Raw genomic sequence first — 14,964 nt, forward strand, 5'->3', positions numbered from 1 at the left:
ATCACTGATTAGCTTATAAAGCTAGTCGTCGGGGCAGAGGGTAAAGTAAATAAAAATCGCTATTTCTACACCACTAACAAGGCTCAAAATAGCACCACACTTCAACGGTAGCATAATGAGGGTCCCTACATGTAAACCAAAGCATTGAGAACTTTGTTTGTGTACAGACAGTTTATTAAAAAGATAGTTTATAAAGACAGTAGCGTTCATGTATACAAGCAGGCGCCATCTTGGGAAAACAGTCATGACCAGTCGAACGACGAACGCCGTGCTTTAGCATGAAAACATATCCCAGAGAACGGTCGACTCGGTACACGTGTTATTAACCCCTAGGTTCATTTTGAGCTGGAATTGTCCTTTAATGTGAGCTGCTGGCTAACGAAAAACTACAGCCTGGCCAATCACTGAACAAATTTAAAACCAAACAAAAGACTTCTTGCTATAACCTGAAAAGACACTGACATATTTGTGAACATATTTGATGGAGTGCTGAGGACTTACGCAGCAGAAGACTTTGGATGCCAGGTTCTCATCAAACTGGCCAATGATGATTCTCACATCGTTGTCCTGAAAAAGAAAGAATAAGACGTCATGCAGCACACAAAATGTTACAACAAATATAAGGGACCTCTACAGTGTGAAGTGTGTATTTTGTGAAATGGCATGTTTATATATTCTCAATTATATTCCATCACTGTCTTCGTACAGTACAGTGTTAACTACGCTTTGTACAATATTTTTATTGTGATTTTGTGACTCCCTGGCTTTACAGTAATGTTGCACTGCATGTCAAGCATTTCTATTAATGGAAGTTGCCTGCTTGTTACCTAGGAACTCCACAGTTAATACAGCTATTAGGAAAAAAGTCCATCAGCACTAGGATCAGTTTCCTTGTTTGTGATGCTGTTTCTCAGCATTCTGCAACATCAAACTTAACAAATGGACATACTGTAGACTCAGTCATGTTGTCGTACTGTATTTTCATCACTATGTCTATCTCATCTGTAGTTACAAAGTATGTGGGATCTGGGTGGCAAAGCTTATGCTGAGAGGCTAAGGAAATATCAAGTCGCAAAGTGTCGATCCATAACAACAGATACATTAGCATCAGCGGGCGGAACTGCCTTCTTTGCCAACCAGGCTGACGAGCACAAATTTACATGGGGATTCAGAGCACAAGGCCTGGTGATTGACTCAGTAAATAATTCAGATTACCCGGGTGGAAGTGTAGCATGTTTCATGGTGGGGAAAAAAAGATCAGCCTCTGGGGCCAACCAGTCTGACACATACGTATGTCTAGTACTGTGTACACACACACACACACACACACACACACACACACACACACACACACACACACACACACACACACACAAAACAGATGGTGACAAACACACACATTACAGTACAAAATTGCCTCAAATCTAATCCAATAATACTGACACAGTTTTGATGAATCTACATCTGGTCAACAAGGCTGAAGGTGATGTGTGATGCATGGAGAAAAGTCTATCATAAGGCCCTTATTCAACCCTGACAGGGCAGACAGAAAGACACCAAAAAATAGAAGGTCAGTTTCCACTGAGCAATATGAAGGAAATCTGAAGACTGAAATAATCAATGTTGTTGCTAAATATAGAATTTAATGGTTTATTGTTTTGGTCACCAACAGCTGTCTTTTAATAGGATTTTCATTCTTTAGGAAAACATACTTAATATTGAGTGTGTTTTCTACGGCAATGTCATGTACTTTAAGTGCTCAGTTCCATCTTTTTTTCAATTAGGTGAAAATGCTAGATATTACAAACAACCACACACTGAAAGCTTTAAGTGTCATTGCTGATTTGATGCAGGGCCTTTTTGAAATTCAATTATAAAAAACAAAAAACTCTGATAAACATGTTTTATAGTTGGGTTGTACTATACTAAAACAATAAAATGAAGGAAGCTTAAAAAACAAAACAAAGAGATAAACACAACAGCTATAATTTCAGTAAACCTAGTGTATGGTGTCCGGCCTTTATTGTGGATAATGAGAAACCATTATGAACACAGTTCATGAAGTCCTCTTCCCTTAGGCAATCTCTACCATATGTCATGCATCCACAGATCAGAGGGGGCAACCAATCACTGTCATCTTGATTCCAATTCCTCAAGGCCATTAGACACACAGAGCTACCCAACAGCCAAACATTGCAGTTATTCCTCTAAATAAATCAGATATACTGGATAGATTATATAGAGAAATAAGATAGATTTAGATTAGTTAGATAGATGATAATAGATACATAAATGAAGATAGATAGATAGATAGATAGATAGATAGATAGATAGATAGATAGATAGATAGATAGATAGATAGATAGATAGATAGATAGATAGATAGATAGATAGAATGTACTACCTGCCCTTACATTTGCAGCTCTAAGATTAATTTCAGCACAAAATCCTCTAGTTCTAGCATTGCATAAAGGACAAACCTGCACTCTCACACACTAAAGATGATGAGTGCATTCAGAAGGCTGAGCAGCACAACCAAAAAGCTTCTCTGGTGGTTTCTCATCAGAGCCAGAGGGCATGCTGGGGCATATAAGGGGTCTTTTGTATAAAGCCCTGTGCTGTTCCACTGCTCTGGCACCATCACAATGTGTAAATGTGTAGATGTGCAAGAAGGGTAGGTAACAACTTTGAACTTTTCTGGGATGCTGTCTTGTGTTATTTAAGTGTGTGTGTGTATCTGTGTGTGTGTGTATGTGTGTGTGTGTGGCTACTTAATAACACTGACCTTCCCTGGAGGAAAGGCCCTTAACCCAAATGACTCCAGCTATGGTAAGGACCACAGATTCAGTATAAATTCTGGACCTTCCTGGCAAAAACATTAAAAGACTGTGTAGTTTTGGGCAAGGGCATGAGTGAGTGTGTTGCGTTTGTCAATTACAGATGGACTGGGTCACTACAGGGCCCCAAATTACCCTCATTGATGAAGCTTTTATAGAACTATAACAATAATTGTTCTCAAAGAGGGTAGTGGTAAGGGCAGCCTTGACTGCTTCATGACAGGGTTGTTTGTAACTTTAGGATGGTGATTTAAATGGGATAATGGTTTGAGTAATATTGTTCCACATAAGCCCAATCAGGCACTGTTAAGGCTTATTAGGCGCAGGCGTGCACATGCACACACGCACACGCACACACACACACACACACACACACACCCACACACACACTAATGATGGCCTTTTATGAGCTTGTGGGAGACATGATTTGTAGACTGGGCAATGTGTTGCTTCTACCCAGAGTAATGATTACTATGCAGCGGGTGTGCTGTGTGCAGATGTGATCAACCGCGCACACTCGCAGGAACGATTTGTGTGTGTGTTTGATCACTACTTGATTAATGAATTAACAGGCCTTCAAAATAAAAGTCCCTAAAATAATGTCAGTATGCAGATCAATTTCAAAGCATTCCTGACCTTGTCAACAAAATCAAATACAGTTTGTCAAATACAGTGGATTGGCCCTTTCTGCCTTTCTGCCGCCCCCATGAGGAATTCTAAGTAATAAAAACAAAACTGTCGGTGAGTCCACATGATACACGCCTTCCGTGACTGCGCAACTCAACTTGTAGCAACTCATTTGGCAATGGCTTGAATGTAACGGACGTTCATTAGTTACGCACTAAAGCTTTAAAGCTGGATGTGAAGAGGACTGTGTGTTCACAGTGTGAGACCTTTGCTTGGTGCGATTTGGGGAATTTGGACAAGCAGAGGTGCTCCATCAGTTTGAAAAGAGAGCTAAGAAACCACTGCAGATTGCAGGAACAGCAGCAGTTGTCCTGATGGTATTATCAATAACAGACTATACAAAATTGACAAACCTATAATGATAATATTAGTTCAAACCATTTGTCTTGAGCCAATCCTCTGAGTCTTTAGGCCCAAAAGACATTTTTTTGTTTACAGCTGGGATTATATTATAATGTTATAATCACGGCCAATATATAGCACCTATTGCACAGGTTAAAGAGGTTGTGAATATGGGGGGTTAGACCACCACAAATACATTCACATCCCAAGGGGAACACTCAAATCTAAAATTGGAAACAGCAGCTCTTCAAATAATGCTGTAACTAAAGGAGAAGTTAAAGTTAGGGTTTTACAAACCAACCATATTTTAGAATACAAATGCATGCAAAAATGGCTGCATTAGTGAGGCAAAAACTGTTCCAAAATAAAATGGACCATCCTCTACTACGTCATATCTGAGGGGCAAGACTTCTGAATGCATGATAAATAATTAAATCATAATCAATAATAAAGTGTTTTGGACTTAATTTAGATTTTAGGATATTTTTCTAATGTGGCCTCCCATGGAATGCATGTTCCCTAAATTGGCCTTGAGTCACAGAAGGTAATAGTGTGTGTGTCGCACAATCACACACAACAGTGAACCAAAAAAAGACCAGCCTTCATCACGAAATCCGTGTCAACTTCTACCTCTTCATATTACATAGTTGTCGGGGAGACAGCAAACTGCTGTTGCGAGATGAGCGGGAAACGGACCATTAGGGTTTCAGAGGGCACCCCCCTATCCGCCCCCCCCATCCAAACGTTCGGAAAAGCTTTTGAGGCGACACTGTGATTTGCATATTTAGAGTTGATCAAGGAAGGATGTCAGCTTAAAATGTCAGCCCTCAACATGGAGAGTAACACATATATTTTAGGAAAGAGCTTATCTTCCTGTTCCTTCTCTATCCCTCTGTCATCATCTCTCTGTTGCATATCTTTTAACCTGCTCTATGTTGCATACGTCATATCTTCCACTTCACTTTCTTTTTTTGCTCTCTTCGTAACATCTTTTCTGTTACTGTGCTTCGTAACATAAAATATATATTTATACTCCTTTACAATAACACCTTGTATGTTACTCACCATAAGCTCACCAGCCGATTGATTGTGTGTTTGATTTACTTCCATTGACAATGTTTCCTACTGTGAACTGTATGTGGCACTGACTCGCTGTGCATATACAACTGAGGCCAGATGCATCACTGATTGCCTCTGGAAATAGTTTGGATAATTTAGCCATCACACTTGACTGCATTTACATCTGAATGTAAATGCATTTTTGCTTCATCAAAGTAATTCTGATCAACCATGCATGTTTCAACCAGGAGTAAATTGTGTAAAGATGTACACGTCTAACATCTCAATATTGACCCAATAAAGGTCTCATTTTGTTCCGTCTCATTTAATTTCAAAGGAGAGGAGAGAGATGAGATCCTGTATGCATGCGTGTGTCTGTTTTTAGCTAAAAAAAAAAGGGCTAATCAGCCATCCATTAGTCAGAGCAGGTCATTACAGTGTCCTTGTTAGGCCTCCACTAGTCTCAATGAGAACTGCCCTGCTCAACCCAGTCTAAGCGGGACAATTATCGGATAAATTAGTCTTTGCCCAGGGTTCACACTAGCCTCGTGAGACCGTCCTGATCTCGCAAGCTCCAGTTTTCCACCCGCAGATCAGTCTGGCAACTTGAGATAGAGAAAATTTGGAGCTGTTCGCCAAACGACCAGGCCAATCAGCGTTGGTTTTGAGGCGGGTTTAGGTGGTAATAGACAGATGGTTTATCCAATCAGCTAACCAGTATTTTCAGACAGGGGTAGCCCTAATTCTGTTAGCTGCTCGCTAATGCTTTTTTCTCTTGGATCCTTCTTTTGGAATATGGACCGGGAACCTGAAAGGGTGCCTTTTATTCGTAAATTCTCGTTACACAAACGTCAAATATCCTTTACCGACATGTTGCTTTCTTGCTGAGCTAATGAGCTATGCTTTGCCTGCAGCAGCAGGGGCTTGTGGTTGTATTTTCATACGCTTCGTTGATCTGATTGGTTGATTTGGCCCGTCTATCACCAACATAGGTGATAGACAGATGGTTTATCCAATCAGCTAACCAGTATTTTCGCCCCTTCCCAAAAGTTCTCCAACGGAAAGTTCCCAGATGGATATGCCAAGCAAATGCGAAGCAATCCATCTGGCGGAGTCAGGTTAGGTTCAAACATGCACAAATACAGTATTAGAAAAAATAACAAAAAATAATGACACTAAAATCAAATGGACCCTAGTCATTTGTTGCATCTGAGAATTATCTGAATAAAACTGACCTTGAATCATTTACCTTTTTTTATTTACTTCGATAGAAATGTTCAGCACCCAGGCTGGTTCACTTACCTTGAGTTTCTTGACATTGACGCAGGGGTCATTGGAGAAACTTTCTGTATCTGCAATCTGAATGTCTGCTTTCTCCAGCTCACTAGTTAGATCATTCCTCACCTAAAAGAGAAGGAGAGGGGAGAGACAGAGACAGAGAGAGAAAGAGAGACCGAGAGAGTGAAAGGAGAAAGCACATTAGCATGGTTGATAATTTATAATGTAAGATGTCCATTGTTCTTCATATTTATCATCTAACCTATTCTTAAGAAGAAGAATACTACAATAGTACTTGTAGTATTGTAGTATTATATTACTACTATATAATACTACAACCTGATGGTGTTTTTCTTTGGTTTTTATATTTTTTAGACCTAATGAATGAGATGGTTTGACAGGCAACAATAAACACACACACACACACACACACACACACACACACACACACACACACACACACACACACACACACACACACACACTATATTGTATCATTCACAATATCCAACGTGCATTTGTCACAGTGATATGATAGTTCGGAATGACACAAGAAACCCCAACTGTATGCTTTGAATAATTGTAACTGGTTATTGAAGGCTTGACAAAAATCAGACATATGTGCAGTACTATAAATGTATCTGCAGCAGCTGTACGTCTGCTTTGATGTATTGATTCAATGAAATGGTGGGAAATGGGATCAGAGAAGAAGAAGGAAGCAAGTACCCCACCGTGATGGTGAGCTTGAGGTGGTTTATCATACTGCCTCTCTCTCACTCTCTCTCTCTCGCCCCTCAAAAACAATCACACATACTATGATTCATCCCTCTGGCTTCTCTCCTCAAAGCTACAATTTTAGAAAAGGCCTTTTTTTCCATGCAGACATTTTGACTTGTCATAGAAGGAAAAACACAGGTGTAACTACTACCATTAATGATGACTCTGTTCCACATAGGTGTTCCAGTAAGTGAAACCAGAGAGCCATCATGCACAATACCAGGGCCCTTGCATGGGAGCATCTAAACGGAATGCAGTCATTAGTAATGTTACTCCTGTATTTAAGTCAAAATATCTGCTATGATCTATAGTTTACATGCTGAGGTTTACTGTTGACATCTCGTTCTCTCTTTGACAAAATTCTTCTGTTCTGATGTCCCCCGGCCATGCCCTGCAGCCATCGGCCTCTCCACCCCCCCAGCTGAGAGCTTGGTATCAGGGGCCATGTTGAAACATCAAAAAGGGTGTGTTCTCAAATGGGCATGACAAGCTCAATTGGCAGAAACAACAAGTAACAGCTAACAGATGAAGACCCTGTGTGTTTGCCTTACATTTGTCTCTAATTGTGCATGTATATAGGTTATATCCATATTAATGTGTCCTATAATGCTTCAAATACATATTGGGGACTGCCTTGGAATTTATGGAATGCATATTATATACATAGAAACAAACATGTTTTTGTGTGACACTCGATCGAAAATCTATGTTTAGCTTGAAAGTGGTTTCCTTATTGAAAGGGAACGGAGGGTTGGGTCATTTACATTTTTTAATTTATATTTTTAATAATGACAGGCTTCAATGCATTAAAACACCCATGAAAACATTTCAAACCATTCCTGCAGCATATACTTCCAACACAGTTTCAGAGAAAGATGGAGGGCAACATTCAAACTGGCAAACATGTATTTATTTAACCATATTTTGACAAAAATGAAACTGGAAAATACTGAAACGGAGAGCCGAAGTGGATTATGCTGAGGGAGTGACATTTTCCATGAACATTTTTTATACTGGTTTGTGCTGTTAATTTAATATTATTGAGATCAATTGTAGATTTAAATTCCTTGTTCTCTTTCAATAACAACTACCTTACATCTTCCAAGTCTACGGGGTGTTTGTGTTTTATATTCAAAAGATGGATTTCAGGTGGAGTACGACTTCATGAATAGCTACACATCTAAATGGTGTGTGCATAGTTACAGCAGTTAGCATCCAAGGATATAAAACCATGTCTGCTACCACCATTACTACTGTTACGATTGCTTCTGTTGTTAAAATTAGCCATTACAACTATTTCGTGTGATCAACTAGAAGATTGCTGCCATCTAAAAATCAATCAAACTGAACAACCTCGACTTTATTTCCCTCATGTCTCTAAATGTCTGCTGTCATAATCGTCTCCTCCCCCTGGTACCCTGGAGGGAGCTCTAAATCACTCTGTACATCACTCACTCCTGTACAAACATTCCCTCCAACGTACTGCTCGCTGAGCTGAAACAACAGGGAGGCTGGAGTGGATCAATACAACCAGGTTTTTGCTCTTGAGTAACAATTGCCGTGGTGGTCTGGACAAGGTACAGTGTCCTGTTGTGTTGAGTGTTGATCTAAAAAGGCCTTGCTGCTGCGATGCTAAGAGGTAAACCAGCTTGGACAAAAGGGGGATTGCAGCAGGTTAGTTTGGTGTTTGTAGAGGTGTGTTAGAGCGAGCACACAGGTGGATGGAATAAACTGCAGTCACATACAAGACATATAGATACATAAACAAACATACACAACATCACAAAGACTGACATATAAAGCTATACAAATACAATCTGTCTTATACAAATAAATAAAAAAAGAGGATTTGTATTGGTTTGATTTTGCGTTTCAGTTGCATTCCTCCACTGAGATGGAAGAGGACAAATGTATCCGTGTTTTGGTGGACTGCGTGTTTTACATAGAGAGAGGGGTTGGGGGGGGGGGGAACAGATGGATTGAAGGATGGAGGAGGGGGAAAAAATTGAGCAGCTTTTCCTGTGTACCAAAAACATCCTGTATTGTCTCAGCAGCCTGGGAATCCCTCAGCAGCAAATACAGAAGAGAAATAATCCTGCTGCACTTCTATGCACATGCACGCACACACACACACACACACACACCAAAATGTCAGATGCACTCAGATGTGTGCAATGCATTGGTGTCTGGAAAGGACATTAACAAAATATGATTGTATTTAAATGCAGAATGTTTTATCTGCACAACACAATAACACACACACCACCACAAACTAAGTGAAGATAAACTGGTTAGCTTAACTCGAGGGATACCCTGTGATTCTTTGGTGTGTATATGACAGAATGACGTATGATCCCTCACACCTACACTGCCTGTGGATGCTGTCTTCTATTCCACTGACTGTGACAATGAAGCACTGTTAAATGTACTGTATAGGAAAATCTAAAACTCTGTCAGTGCTTTGGATCCCAATTTGCAGAAGTTTTTAACATGCATTGGTGGTACAGCAGTGTGCATATGTCAGAATTACAAATTCCATTGTTCATTCAATATTACCGCTTTTGTAGGGCTGCAACTAAGGATTGTTTATATTATCAATCTGCCTTTTATTTTCTTAATTGTTAAAAATAGAGAAAAACGCATGCTTTGTTTTGAGCAATTGTCCAAAAAATTGTTAGTTTACTACTGTATCAAATACCTCTCAATTGAGAAGCTGAAAATAGGGAATGTTTTGTATTTTTGCTTGATAAATGATATAAACAATTAATTATCAAAACAGTTGCTGCAGTTCTGTTGATTGACAAATTGTTTCAGCTTCAATATACTGTAAGATTTAAACCTCACATCACACCTTTTAAGCAAGATCTCAAGACTAAAGTAGGTGCACTGACTTTCATTCAAAGCAAATGTGCTTCTCTAAACCAACCCCACAAACAATTACTGGCTAAGATTTCCATTTGCAGCTAAACAAATACATTTGCCCCAAAAATAACAATCACACCCTTCAGGCAACAGACAGACGAAAGTGCCCTGATGCAGAGTGAGAAGCTTTTGATGATACAGATGATACCAGTATGACACTGTGAGACAAACCGACTGCGGTGGTCTAACCTTAAATCATTAACACATAATTTCCAGGCATGTTCACAGCGTAAGCCCCTTTGCAGTGACAGGTGTGACTGCATGTGTGTGTGTGTATGTGTTGATTAGTGTTACACGTACTAGAGTGTTAGCAGGTGCTTTTTATCATTCCATCTTTCTGTCTGAGCTTTGTGCATGTGTACCTACACTTTTATAATGGAGATTTACACCAGAAATACAAATATTGGATGTGACATGTACATTTTCATGCAATTTAAAAAAGTGTCCCTGTGTGCTACATTGCCTTATAAATCCCAAATCCCTGAGTTCAGACTATAATACCAGTCATGTGCTCGTACAAACTAGCGTGACAAACGCTTGTGCCACAGCCTGATGTCAAGCTCTTGAATGGCTTCCACTCATGGCCTTACATGGCCTGTACAATGGCACGAATGAGTCATTGTGGAGGTGAATTTATACAATTACATTAAATGGTTATTTGTAATAGCAGCTCATATCTAAAGAAAACTTGTGTAATGTGTACATTACAACCAAGCACATTTTAGATTGAAAGCAAGATTTCTGTGTAAGGGACCTGAGAGACAGAGTGGCTGCTGAGAGAGTAACTTCTGCTAAATGTATTTGTGGGAATAGTGTAATTAAACACTTGAGGTCAAAAGGGTCCCAGGCAGAGGACAGAGTCCTAATCCTGTTCTCAGTCAGGTCTGTTATCTGACTGGCCGATGATGGCTGCTCTGTTCCTGGGTGGGCCCCGTTTGTCTGTTAGCAATCTAAGTAATGTTGATTGTGTGTGTGTGTGTGTGTGTGTGTGTGTGTGTGTGTGTGTGTGTGTGTGTGTGTGTGTGTGTGTGTGTGTGTGTGCGTGCGCGTGTGTGTGCGAGCGTGAGTGTATGCCACTGACTGGATCCCTAACAAGCGTTACATAACTTTAACCTCGTCATCCTGGGAAACAGCACTCCAGTAGATCCCTATACAGTTAGCCATGACGGCAGTTTCATTTGGCTTCTTTCTGTGTTTTGCTTTCAGACAGATTCAGAGACAAGTTTGAAATGATTACTGTAAAAACCATAGTTCTTTGAAATGCTGCAAGAGGCTACCACAGCTTGCCCGCAGTATATGTTGTTTCCCTAAATCTCTACGACAGAGATGAAGAGTGCAAATGTAGCACGGCTCATAGAGCCACAATAGCCACACTTATGGAGCGTACACCTGATTGAAATAAACCGGAATTATCCTATAATGGAACAATGCCATCTGTGTAAGAAGGTAACAAATAGACTAAAAATGCATTATGTAGGTTTTTTCTTTCCCTATTCTTTAGCAGTATCCAAACAACATTTAACACTTTGCATCTCATCAACCATTTGTCTTCCTTACATGCTACCATGATTTCCCAATGCACCAAGTGCTTTAAACTTGACAAAGGATTGTACAAATCATGAAGTACGGAAGTGATACTTGCATATTTGTAAATCAGGATTAGAGGCCAATCTCGTGGCAGGTTGATTGAATCAGGCCGCCCATCTTCCTCCCGTCCTAAGCCCCTTGGCGCTTTCAGGAGGGGAGTGATAAAGGGATTTGGGCTTTGAGATTTCCAGTGAGACTTCTTACCCCCCCCCTCCCAACCTTATGTTAACGTTATATAATGTTTGAGTCGTCATAGTGTTCATCCAAAGGCATGGCAAATGTATATGTTTCGCTAATGTGCAACCCTACTACAAACAGGAATACGTTTAACTCATAGTTACCATGCATTTTGGGTATAACATGATATTAACTTGTAATATATTTCTCAATGGTTTCAGTCAGTTGGCTGAATTGGATTGTCACATCTCCTCTTTCTTTACTGTTAAAAGCTGCTCGACACTTTTTCTTGGAGAATGCAGATGTGTCCACTTCTTTCTCGAGCTGAAATCTGATTTACCACAACTTCCAAAATAAGTCCTTAACCTTTAAAGCAACAATAGATAACTTTTCCCGCTTTGGTCCCCCTACAGGTTGGAAGCAGAATTGTCCATTATATTACATTATGCAAGTTTGCCAGATCGGGTAGCGGATCTGTAGTTCGAATGAACTGAACAGTGTAATGTAATGGACAATCCCGCTTCCAACCTGTAGGGGGACCGAAGCGGGAAAAGTTACCTAGAGTTGCTTTAAATGTATTTCAGTGCCAACAGTGTCATGAAGGAGTTAGCTACATCTTTCCACAAATTACTTCTCACAGAACTAGCCAGGTAGAGTAGGCTGAGGGGTGCTTTCTGTCTATTGAATAAGATAATGAAAGTAACTACACACCAGATGGAATTTGGTAAATAAATAATCTAGCAAAATCTTATTTGTAAACATTAATTTCTATTACAAAATATGTACACCAACATCTGCTCTCATCCATATTGCTGGTAAACCATTTTTTCTTTATTTCCAACCGGAAAATGTGTTTATTTATTACTAAAGACATGATACATAGTATAAATGGTAGGATTAAGCTGCAGTTTGAGTTTGAAAAAATTTGCGCAGGTTTCCTTGGCAACTTTTGCAAAAGTTTCCATATCAAAATGTATTCTCTTGAAAAAATTAACAATGAACACTGACCTCAGAGAACCTTTGCACATCCTGGGTGAGGGTCCCCACACGGCTCCAGTTGTAGTAGTTGAGGAATTTCACAACTGCTGGGTTCACGGCGTTATCTGATGGGACTGTGCGGAAGAAGTTGGGATACTTTTTCTTGTCTGCCAGAACTGGGGTTGTTGCTGCAAAGGACAGCTGGAACGACAAATGAAAAATACAGTGAGCTTTGAGTCTGACTGAAATACTACAGTCATAAATAATACTGGCAACAAAGTGTCAGAATTTGCTAGGGTCACATGAACTGTTAATAAAGTCACACAGTTAAGTACTGTGTCTCTAAACCTAAAGCACAGGAAGACAGTTCTCCGGTCTGCCCTTGCTTTGGTCAGTGGCCTGTGTCATTTTATGGATTAAACCAAGGCAGCGCGGCCGTGATGGACACACACACTCATTTATAGTCTAAGGGTGTGAACAAATCAACTCTTTCAAATGACTTCAAATGTCAGCAAAATAGCCCCTTCAATGTATAACTGAAAATAGATCTGCAAATATTGGGTGGAACTGATGAACTCTGTATACATGACCTTTAAAGTTGGCTTTACACTGTGCCTGTGTGTCAGTGTGTGTCCTGGAGTATGTACAGTATAGGTGTGTGAATGCCTGTGTATGTTTTTGATGGCGAGAGGGGAGCAGCTTAGCAATAGGTTTCATTTCTGGGTTGGTAAATTAAAAGCATTTTTGTTCTTCACATGCAAGCCGTTTGAATCAGATTTTTCACACACACACACACACACACACACAGAGACACACACACACAGACACACACACACACACACAGAAATTGGCTTTTCACAAACAGCTATTATTCAGTTCAACCACTGCAACCTAAGCAAATGTTAAAGCACATCAATTCATGTTCAAAAAAGAGAGAGTGTTCCAAACTTTGAAAGGCTAACGTTCTCAGTATTTTTTCCAGAGCGTTAACACGCTAATGAACTAAATATGATGCAGCAAGCATAAACCCTCACTTAATGCAAAATAGTTGGTAAAGAGAGTGTTAACTTAAGCTGATACTGGTCTAGTGAAGATTTATTGAGCAATTAATATAGTGCAGGCATGCTCATGAAATATGATGAGAATGTCTACAACTTGTGTTATACTATATTTGAGGCTAAAATGGTTCCAATTTGGTCGCTCTCGCCTGTTGCTGGAATTCAATGGTTGAGATGACTGCAGAGACTGATTCCACATTGGCGAGACAGACTTACTCCCATTATTTTCAGGAGTCATTACGCCGCGTTGAAGCGAGGTGTCCCATCACTGTTCCTGAGGTCAGAGCCAGAACCAGAGACAGTACGGACAACATCTGTGTCCCAAAAGGTGACAGTACATCAGCGCGGACAGCGGTGTGTCCAAGTAACTGACAGATAAATGTGTGGAATTAACCTTTAGGCATGCTACATGTAAATATTAGCATTAAATTGTATCAATCAGCTGTGGAAAGTAACTATACAGTACTTCAATACAATTGTAAAGAACATTGTAATTGAGTATTTCCATTTTCTCCTACTTTATACTTCTACTCCACTACAATTCAGAGTCAAGTATTGTACATTTTACTTCACTATTTATTTTATAACTTTAGTTACTTTGTAGATTCAGATTAATAATACAAAATATTATGAATAAATCAATTATGATGTATTAAATTGGATAGAGTCTTTGTTGATCCCGCGGTGAAATTCACAAGCTACCAGCCAAGTCATAGCCTACTTCTGTGGTTATTTTGGTGAAAGTAACTCAAAAGTAATGCAAAAGCATTACAATTCAGAAACAGTAATATTTTAGTATAACTAACTAGTAACTAGTAATCTATAATGCATTACATTTTGGAAGTAACTTGCCCAAGACTGCATTTGTTAGTCGACGACGGTTCATTTACGGGATAGTTCTGGATGTCCCTCGACCCTCAGTTTCAGCTTTCTTAGAGTCTACTTTAAACTCCGGTCGGATCAAGCAACATTTAACCATGTACCCAACTAATTTATATAACTCACGTTACTGTATTGTGTGAACAGTGGACTTCATTTAATATTGTATGTGGCGCTGTGGAGATAGGTCTGGCAATGCAAGACTTTGCATTTGCTAACATGCATAACTTTCAGAGCAGAGGTATGAAATGTACTTACTATTTAGGCACTAGCAGCTGAGCTGAGATAATGAGGCACCATGCTCTATTTTCAACATCCTATCTGTGGTAATATAACGAGCGATATGAATCAGTGCAGGGTTAATTACATACTTTGCAGAGATT

General features: G+C 39.7%; 1 protein-coding gene across 2 annotated transcripts in view; it reads right to left on the reverse strand.

Moving 5' to 3' along the window:
• Window positions 1–14,964, reverse strand: part of gabbr2 (gamma-aminobutyric acid (GABA) B receptor, 2) — a 187,566-nt gene that overhangs the window by 74,295 nt on the left and 98,307 nt on the right. For both annotated transcript variants that reach the window (XM_039820728.1, XM_039820727.1), the window contains 3 exons: window positions 12,675–12,845; window positions 6,228–6,329; window positions 502–567 (listed from right to left, as the gene is read on the reverse strand). In XM_039820728.1, coding sequence (XP_039676662.1) covers window positions 502–567; window positions 6,228–6,329; window positions 12,675–12,845 — 339 coding nt within the window. The remainder of the gene's footprint in view (window positions 1–501; window positions 568–6,227; window positions 6,330–12,674; window positions 12,846–14,964) is intronic.

This window comes from Perca fluviatilis, chromosome 13 (assembly GCF_010015445.1).
Source record: "Perca fluviatilis chromosome 13, GENO_Pfluv_1.0, whole genome shotgun sequence".
In the NCBI taxonomy this organism is placed as follows: Eukaryota; Metazoa; Chordata; class Actinopteri; order Perciformes; family Percidae; genus Perca; species Perca fluviatilis.